The sequence below is a fragment of the Carex rostrata genome, chromosome 18 (assembly GCF_964058835.1).
Source record: "Carex rostrata chromosome 18, lpCarRost1.2, whole genome shotgun sequence".
In the NCBI taxonomy this organism is placed as follows: domain Eukaryota; kingdom Viridiplantae; phylum Streptophyta; class Magnoliopsida; order Poales; family Cyperaceae; genus Carex; species Carex rostrata.
Genome location: NC_135935.1, coordinates 2,444,142 through 2,453,547, shown reverse-complemented (window position 1 = coordinate 2,453,547; position 9,406 = coordinate 2,444,142). Strand labels below are relative to the sequence as shown.

Below are 9,406 nucleotides of genomic sequence, written 5' to 3'. Positions count from 1 at the left end.
AAGCTTTCCAAATATCGAAGTAGTCAAGTAGATGAAATTTGGAAACCGTAATACGCGTGAGATGTATGTATAGAGCTAGGTATGCTGAATGAACAGAATATTGGCGAGGATGAAGCCAACTGGAAATGTACTGGACTCAATTTACGGAGGTTTCTTCAAAGTTCGAACACGGGATAGTTTAGTCTCTGTGCTCAAATCTTTTGTTTCAATTTTACTGTTATCATCATGTAACAACTGTTTTTGGCTTTTTTTTTATACATTTGCATTGATGTCATTGCGATATTAAATTATAAATTTAAAAGACCTTAAATAGAAGGATTTTTAGGCGTCAACCATCATTAGTTCATTACTGTCCACTCCTTTTTCATCATTTATCTATCATTAATAATTGTTTATATATTGATGGAAAATATGTAATTATTAACGATAAAGAAAACACAAAATCGATATGAGTTGGAAATTTTGTTTAATAAATAATTACGAATTTTCAGTTGACGTATAGACAAATATTATGCACAAATTATAAGATGAAAAAAAATGGATAGAAAAAATGATGAACTATATATAGAAAGTATTTAAATAAAACATCCTATTATGTGTGAACTGCCATATTCTTTTCTTATTATCATTTATACTCGGCAATGTGAATTATTGATATGTTTTGCCAGCGATATCTTGTTCTGGGTACTACGATACAAAGACATGCTTCATAAGTTGCAACAACAGAACCGTGTCATAAAAATTATGTACGAATTAATAAATGACATTTATGTCATCAAGAAGACAGCTGGATTCTTATTAATGCTTATTTAATCCCTGCGGAAAGAAGATTTGTAATTATGATTTTTCAGTTACAAGTGAATTCTCTATTCCGAATTTTTTGTAGTTACCACTCAATATATCAAAATTCTGACATTTCTATTGATACTTAAAAATTCAAAACTTAGTACATTCGCACCACAGTCATGCACAGCTCTGCAGTAAGCATGAATTATTTTTTAAATTTTTACAGAAATTATGTTATACATGTTATTTTATTTAGAAACATTTGACAATTTTCAGCAAAATGTTAATTATTTTACTCCAAATTCTCGATTAGGATCTTTTTGGAAACTAACCTTAAACCTACTCGAAATCTTAATAGAAACCAAATTCAAATCATTGGTCTGGACTCAAGAGACAAGAGACTAAGTAAACTAATTTACAAAAAAGATCTCCCCAAAAGAAATATATTCTAACTGTACATGTCGTTTGGCAAGTGCACATAGATATCCCTAGATATGAACCTACTCTAGTCGCAAAAAATATGTAATTGTTGTTGTATGGAATTAGTAGTTGAGTTACTGATGCATGAATGTACCCTCCCTCTACCCACAGGGCTACACCAACTTAAGAACGGAGTCATGTGCAAGTGTGCATCTGGCGACACGTGTGCCTTTGACAACTCCCTGACGAACCGGAACCGACTATTTTTCCGTATTTTTCTTCCCTTATTTTCGGGCCCATAATCAAAGCAGCTTCGTTCTGGTCAAATGTAAAGCCTCAATTCAAGAAATCCAAGTTCAGCCCATCCTGAATTTTTTTTAAGGTTAGCCCATCCTGAATTATAATACAAATACAAAAAAGTATGAAAAAAGAAATATAAAAGGATGCGAAAGGTGAAAAGACAAGTCGCAGAATTCATATCGAGTACAAACACGACCGAATTCATATCCTCTGCGTTAACTCAAAAGGAATCAACTCATCTTGATCATCTGTTCTATTTTAAGATTCGTACAAAATAAATCTGTATTAATATTAAAGAACCTCTATAATATTATAAACAACAGTTGGATTGACTCTGTTTAAAATTAGACGGTTAAGATTTATTAACTCAAAAAATTCCTTTTGAATTAATGCATCTTGATCATTTGATCTGTTTTAAGATTCGTACAAAATAAATCTGTATTAATATTAAAAAGCCTCTATATTATAAACAACAGTAAAATCAGACAGTTAAGATTTATTAACTCAAAATATTCACTTTTGAGTTAATGCAAAGGATATGCATTCCACACTACCTGCAAATGAGGTCTTTTACAATTGGTGGATCCGGACTGTTTTTTTAACTCTGCATGAATCTCACCAAATAATACTGGCTCCCTGCGCCATCCCGAATATACATAAATTTCTATAAGATCTATAGTCGTAAAATAGTGAATCTCACCGTTTAAGGATATTATTCAATCGCATTGTAGAGCAAATCATGAACGGTGTTAGTCCAAAATCTAGATCCTATGAAGTAATTTAAATTTTGGTTTTTATCAGAACCATCCGAACAGAATCCGAGTCGATCCGATTTGAACTGAAATGCACAGAGTCCATGAATTATTCTTGCCAAAAACAGATTTTAGGTGATAAGGTTTCAAGCGGGGTGAGAGGAAGAACTACCCCTACATTTTCGAAAGGAAATACTTTTCTTACTCTTCTACAATGGACCGTAAGATTAAATTGAGCGGATGATATTCATACAAAAATGTTTCTCAATTTTAAACCGGATCGATCTGATTGGTTCGTTTTAATCGCACAGTCAAAATTGAAATAGCAGATTCCTATTTTTCTTTTCTGAATAATAGCGGATTTCCCCAGCGTCACGTGCAATGCCGTGTTAATTCTTATTTTTCTTCATAACATGTCCGTAGCTGTAGGAGTTCAGATCCAGTGAAGCAACCGTCCAATCTTTGAATTTTAAATCGGAACCGTCTGATTCGAATCCGTGATGATCTATCTGAAGTGGAGTGCACACATCTTGAGAGATGAATTCGAATCGTGAAGTAATCTCGAGCGACGAATTTGAATCGGACAGTCTCGATTCAAAACCCAAAGTTACTTCAGGGGATCCGGACCCTAGCTGTAGGCATATCGCCGTGCTAATTGCTCTGCTCAATCTCTTTAGTTTCATTTCAGTACTCCCCATTTTCTAATTGAAATGGTCTTAATATTAAATGTACAGTGCGTGCGATTTCCGGATCTACTTAGATAAGTTATTGTCCATAAATCCGGCCTAACTACCAAAACAAGATTTATTTATTTTTCTTTTTTTAATTATCTTTTTCCTTGTGTCAGTTGTGTGGAAGAGAAAAAGACTCGAAAATTCTATTATGTACCGTCTCAAATTAATTCTATAATAACCTCACTTCTGACCTCTCCGCTTCCGACCTTCGCCCTTTATTTAGCCTAGCTATTTATCTCGCTTAGGGCTTAAGCTTAATAGCGTCAGCCATCAGCAAACAACGGATCAAATCCGATCAGACCTCGCGCGATAATGGGGGGAGGAGTGCTTCGAACCGCCACAAAGGCCGCCACTTTGGGCGCCTATCGTACCGCTCTCGGCCGCGCCACCTCCGCCGTTGGCATGAGATCCACTGTTCCTGCGCCGCCTCCTTCAGCATCCGGTGCGGTTGCTGATTCTGCGCCGATCTCGATCCATCTGGAGGAATCCAAGGGGTTGAATGAGTCGGCGAATCCAGCAATTTCACAGTGGGAGCTGGATGATTGGGAATTCGCGGGGTGGAAGAGTGACGGAGAGGGTATATTTGAGGAGCCCCCGCCTAGATTGGTTTTCAGCCCCGTACCGACTCTCGAGGAGGCTCAGGAAGCTACCGGCGATTTAACTCGTGCGCTTGAGAGGTAGAGTTTTTTTCTTTGGATTACATCATCTGGTATTTTTGTCATCTCATTGAGTAGCATTTTATTGCAAATTATTTGTGAATTTATGAAGTCTGTCATATAATGTTAAACAATTCTTACAACATATTGTTGATATTGGAAAAAGTCTATGCAAACTAGCTACCTCTCTTCCTCAAGGAGGAACTTTTAAGATACAACTGGTTTACAATTACAAAATAAATATAATTTTTTAGAAAAATTGGGTATCAAGAACAGGATTTCTTATTTGACTTATGTTATCAAGGTTAAAGAAAATATGATTTCTATTATTCTATAGGCTTAAGTAATATTGTAATATTTGCAGATTAATAATACTTAATTGCAGAAACTCTTGTCCAGTGCAAAATTTTCTTATAAGATCATTTTCATCTGGTATTCCTTGTATGCATTCAATATGTATTTTTGATGTCACGTTTTTAGGGCAAATGAGCATGGGCAAATGGGTATTGTCCAAAATAATGCAATAAGACAGGCGATGTCAATACCAAGGGGTGTCTCCCAGGCATTCTCTCTTCTCCAAACTAGTCCTGAGGCTCAGGTTCTTGGCCCTTCCCTTTACTTAACTTTTCAATAGTTAATGCAAAGTAGTCCAGCTGGCTTGTGCTGGCTAATAGATAATTTACTTTAAGCTTCTGAATGTACTTGATCAAAATCTGTAGAAACAATTAGTATCACCCCCATCTCCTCTTTTTATTGTTCCTAATAGTTCTTTTCATTATTTTGCAGACTGTGGTGGCATCTCTTGCATCTGACAAGAATGTTTGGGATGCTGTAATGAAGAATGAGAAGGTCATGGAATTTTGCCGCAATCACCAATCAAGTATGCTTTTCATAATCTATTAATTTTGATGAATGCACCTTCATTTCCATTAGTCTTTAGAGAAATTACTGAAGAATTCTCTGAAAGTATTTCAGTTCCTGTTTTACTCCCTGAAATTTTGAAGTTGGTACCACCCTACAAATGACCTTGTATCATTTTGGTCGCTTCGTGTTTCAATTAAGAATGAATGTAATTGCTAGTTAGTGCTGGTCAAAATGACCATTTGTAATGCAAGGTAGCTTGCCAAAAGTTACACCTTGCACTTCTTAATGTTTAGTAAGAGCTATTCATTTCTTAAATAATGAGAGTTCTAGGGATAAAATTGTTGCAGACTCACAAGTTAAGCTGGAAATTCTGAAAATTAGAATCATCCTTACTTTCAAACAAGGTTCTAAATAGCGATTATCACGCCATTACTTTTAAGGTCCGGAAAAGCTATAGCGCAGCGATAGCTAGCTATTTAGAACCTTGATCAAAGAAAAGCGGCCGATAGTGTTACTATAGCGCAGAACCCTACTTTCAAACCATTTCAGGGACAATAGACCCCAGAATGCCTTTTTTGGCCAATGTTCATGGTTGGGTAATATTTTTGTTTCTAGTTGTTACTTAGGATGTGAAAAATATAATTCAGGTTTATCTGAGGATATTCTCGAGGAATCACTCAATACCAATCAGAACAAGAGCGAAGAGACTCATAATGAGGCGGCAGACGATGCACATGGCAGCAACGGTTTTTCTGAATTTGTGAACAATGTAAAGGTGAAAACAATGGAGGTCGTGAACAACATATCAAACTTGATTCAAGATTTCTTTGGGACAAAAGATGGGGCCGACAGTTCAGAGGCCGGTAACACCTTCCAATCGTTTTTGTCTCCTAACACTTTCTATGCACTAGCTATCGCTGTTATTCTCGTTGTTTTGGTTAAGAGAGCTTGAGGTGTCAAGCAGAGCTTCAAGGTTATCTTGTTTTTAGTTAAAATAACCGACTTGTGGCTTAAATATTATAAATCTGTCGAATAGTTTGAGTCCTGGGTGTTGTGGACCTTTTATCTAGGGGTGTGTTTCTGTAAATATTGTGTTTCTAAACAACCATCGAACGTTGTATGGGTTAAATACTTAGAGTTATTTAAGTTTTTAAAAATACAAGCATGATGAAGAAGACAAAAAATGAAGGCATTTGAAAGAGTAATGTAAATAATGTCCTTCGTTCTTCTCAATTATATATGTAAGATTACGAATAAAATATAGAGATACTGTTCAATTATAATTCAAATAATTAATCACTACGTAGTACGTACTCATAACATGATTCAAACATGGGCGGAACTTGAAAATCTTAATTGGTGGGGGGGGGGGGGGGGGGGGGGGGGGTAAAAATTAAAATACAAAAGTTGTGACTAGTGAGAATTGAATCCAAGCTCTTTCCAACACTCTATAAGCTTTTACCATTCGACTAAAGTTACATATTATCATTTATGAGGGGGCTGGACTATATAAAATGTTTTAAAAAAATAAAATTTAATTAAATCTTAGTATATATAACTAATATTTTAAAATCATTGTGATGGCTTAACTACTTTTTGATTAACTTAAGATCCGCCCTTGCATTCAAATATAAAATTAATTTAAAGACAAAATTTTATTGCTAAACGCAACGCGTACCAAAAATTTCAAGCTCTAGTTGTAACTTTATTATTATTTTTGTGTGTCAGTAACAACAATTCCATCTCTATCAGCATTCACACGAACATATTCAAAAATAACTTCGAGGCAGAGTGCTAGCATTCACACGGACATATTCAAAAATAACTTCAAGGCAGAGTACGAGTGTTGAACAAATAACCCCTGGCTTTTCTTTCACTCTCTCTCTCTCTCTTGTGGGATGTGTGAGCGCGCAGATTATCATACTCATAATCAATCAAATTCGAATCAGAAATACTGAATGCATATATATAGATCAATAGGCCTATTTGCATCTATTCCGTCGTACAAATTTGTTAAATCTACCATTTGTTTAAAAAAATAAAAACGCCTGTCTCGCTATGGGGTCATCAAGTTAGTACTCCGGTATGGGAGGATACTGTGTGGAGCATCCATGAAACTCCAGTAAGAGCTAAGTCTGAACATACCACGGCCGTTTGGAATAGCTAAAATAATCCTATCGCATGCAATATCCCTGCATACACCGGCAGGTACTTTAGCCACATGTGATTGTGACGTACCGTAACCGCATTCAAACCTTGCATTAAATAAAAAATTCAGGTGAAGATCATTCAAATATTCATAGAAAAAAGTGATAATTTTATTATTATTATTTTAAATTACTAATATAAAACTTATCTCAGTGGTAGCTTCTAGAATACGATGCTCCGTGTTAGGGTACAACAAAGAGTCAGTGCGACTCCGAATACGCTGAACATCTGCCAACGTCGTCTCCATGTACTGGGATATCTCGTACGGAGTAGGTATAGGGTATGTATCTCTATTGGAAGAAGATACATCCCTACTGGAAGACGGTCTATCTCTCTTAGATGTCATGTTGTATTTTATAATTTTATCCTATCAGTATTGGTACCAATTTTGATAAAATTAACCTAATTATAGTATGAGTATTGGTCTAATTAAATTTTGGTGCTCAAAAACAATTAATTTTGGTAAAACAATCATAACTACAATTTGAGGAGTGCAAATCTGCTGCAATTCTTGATCAGATTTCAGGACCCTGTGATCCTCTCTCCCGTCCTATCTCTCTCCTCAATAGATTGTGGAGAGAGAAAAAAGAGAGAGGAGAGAGATAGGGAGGGAGAGAGGATCACAGGGTCCTGAAATATTGTCAAGAATTTCAGCCGATTCTAACTCCAATTTGAGCCGCACCTGTATAGTACAGCTGTGGTGAAAATGAAATTTTCCAGAAACAAGGGTTTTTTAGTTTGTTTTTTTGAACAAATGATATATTTAATTTTTTTGGCATTAATTAGTGGAACCTTTTCAAAGAAAGTGCAGCTCAAAATGGTATAATTCATTTTTAATATCATAAAATTAAGTATTAATTTCAGCCAAAAATAACTTAAGCTGTAGGATATTTCCATCAATATCGACTTTATTTTAACTCAGAGAACTAGTAGAATGGATTTATGTTACTATGCAATGCGAGCTAATTGGTCTTTGCTATGAATTTATTGTTTCAATTTTAAAAGTCTAAATATTTGATCCAAATTGCTAAATGTAATATTTATATGAAAATATACTTCGAGATCAATTTTATTTACAAGTTTTGTATTATTCTATCTAAAGATTTTGAACCATAAAAAATAGTGATTTTTAGCTATCTAAAAAATAGTAAAAGGATTCTAAAAAATTGTGTAATTCGGTCTTCAAGTTCTATTTATAAAATCATGTTGAGCAGTTTGAATCAACTATTTGAATTTTGAAAATAAAATATGAATTCATACAGCTTGATCCATATATTGTAAAGTACTTAGCCTCACTCGAAATAATATTCACCTTTGAAAATAATAAAAATAGTGTCAGCACCAGAATATTTTTCTTTTTAATATTCCAAAACAGGAATCTCACATTTGCCGAAATAAAGCAGGAATATGTTCCTCGAAAATATAACGAAACAAAGGACGAATAAGCCGGTGAATGATATAGTACTATATATAATTTTAAAATTTAAATTTAATTTTTTTTTTACTATTTATTAAGATGGGTACAAAATTCAATGGTTTGAATTTGACTAGTTTTTGTACCCATATTAATAAATAGTAAAAAAATTTCAAAAAATGTAAAATTTGCTCTCCAAGCACATTTTATTGTAGAGATCACATCTAACGGTTTGGACTTTGAAAATGTAGAAAATGGTTGTAGTAACTTGTTGTGACTCAAAAATTGTTGTAACTTGATCCCTCCTCATATTAAATTATTAATAGCGCACAATCGTCCTCCCCCGTTCGTTCGCGATCCCTTGAAGTAACCCAACATTTTGGGTTTTGAATCGGGACCGTCTGATTCGAATTCGTCGCTCGAGATCACTTCGGAATTTGGATTTATTATTCGAGAAGCGTGCCTCCATTTCGAATGAATTGTCACGAATTCGAATCGGACTGTCCCGAATCTAAACTCAAAAGTTGAGTTACTTCACTAGATCTCACCCGACATTTTTATTAATATACAACTTTAAATATAAATTATCAAATCTAATCATTTTTTTAGCTTGTATTAAAAATATTCAAATCAGTCATTAGGTGCCCGGTTTGGAATTTTTTTTTAAAAACAAAGATTTAGTTAGATAGTGTGATTAAATAAAACATTTTATAATTATTTTGAACAAAAATCCGACTAAACGATGTTAGAATTTGATTTATTATTTTTGCTGGAAAAACAACAAGTATATGAACTGAGGGCTAACTTTATAGGATCCCCTGTAATTTTTTTTTTGTATTCGTTTTTGGTACTTAAAAATATAATTTGCTAGTTTCTAATTACAAAAATTTAAATATTATTCACATCGGTTTTGGAATATATTATGCACATCGGTTTCTAATTATCAAAATTTCCAAAATCATGCATCGGTGGGTCATCCATGTTTTATTGTCCTTGGTATCGACAATAAAACCCCTCGTATGGTAGTGTTAATAAAGAAAGCATGGGCACGTCGTTGTGTTTTTTTAATGAAACATCGATGCAATTCTACCGTTGTTAAGATGGCCATAAAGCATAGGTGTTTTTGCATGGAAGCATCGTTTTTTTTTTTCAAATTTTTTTAAACAATCACACCTTTGGCTAGGAAAGTAAGATTTGAGTGTACGACCCTAATTCAAAATGGGTGGGGATGAGACGGCGCCTCGGGGATCATTCCCAGGGGGCCGACAGAAT

General features: G+C 34.5%; 1 protein-coding gene across 1 annotated transcript; it reads left to right on the top strand.

Annotated features, from left to right (window-relative positions):
• The first annotated feature begins 3,152 nt into the window (after window positions 1-3,152).
• On the top strand, window positions 3,153-5,547 carry LOC144569353 (Uncharacterized conserved protein (UCP012943)). Its single transcript, XM_078319656.1, has 4 exons — window positions 3,153-3,669; window positions 4,129-4,246; window positions 4,435-4,528; window positions 5,160-5,547. Exons 1-4 carry the CDS (start codon window positions 3,305-3,307, stop codon window positions 5,462-5,464), a joined length of 882 nt encoding a protein of 293 aa, XP_078175782.1. The 5' UTR covers window positions 3,153-3,304; the 3' UTR covers window positions 5,465-5,547.
• Window positions 5,548-9,406: the final 3,859 nt, after the last annotated feature.

Coding starts and splice junctions, on each gene's coding strand:
- LOC144569353 (XM_078319656.1), top strand. CDS start 3,305: ATGGGGGGAGGAGTGCTTCGAACCGCCACAAAGGCCGCCACTTTGGGC. Junction 3,670..4,128: donor TTAACTCGTGCGCTTGAGAG/GTAGAGTTTTTT, acceptor TCACGTTTTTAG/GGCAAATGAGCATGGGCAAA. Junction 4,247..4,434: donor AAACTAGTCCTGAGGCTCAG/GTTCTTGGCCCT, acceptor ATTATTTTGCAG/ACTGTGGTGGCATCTCTTGC.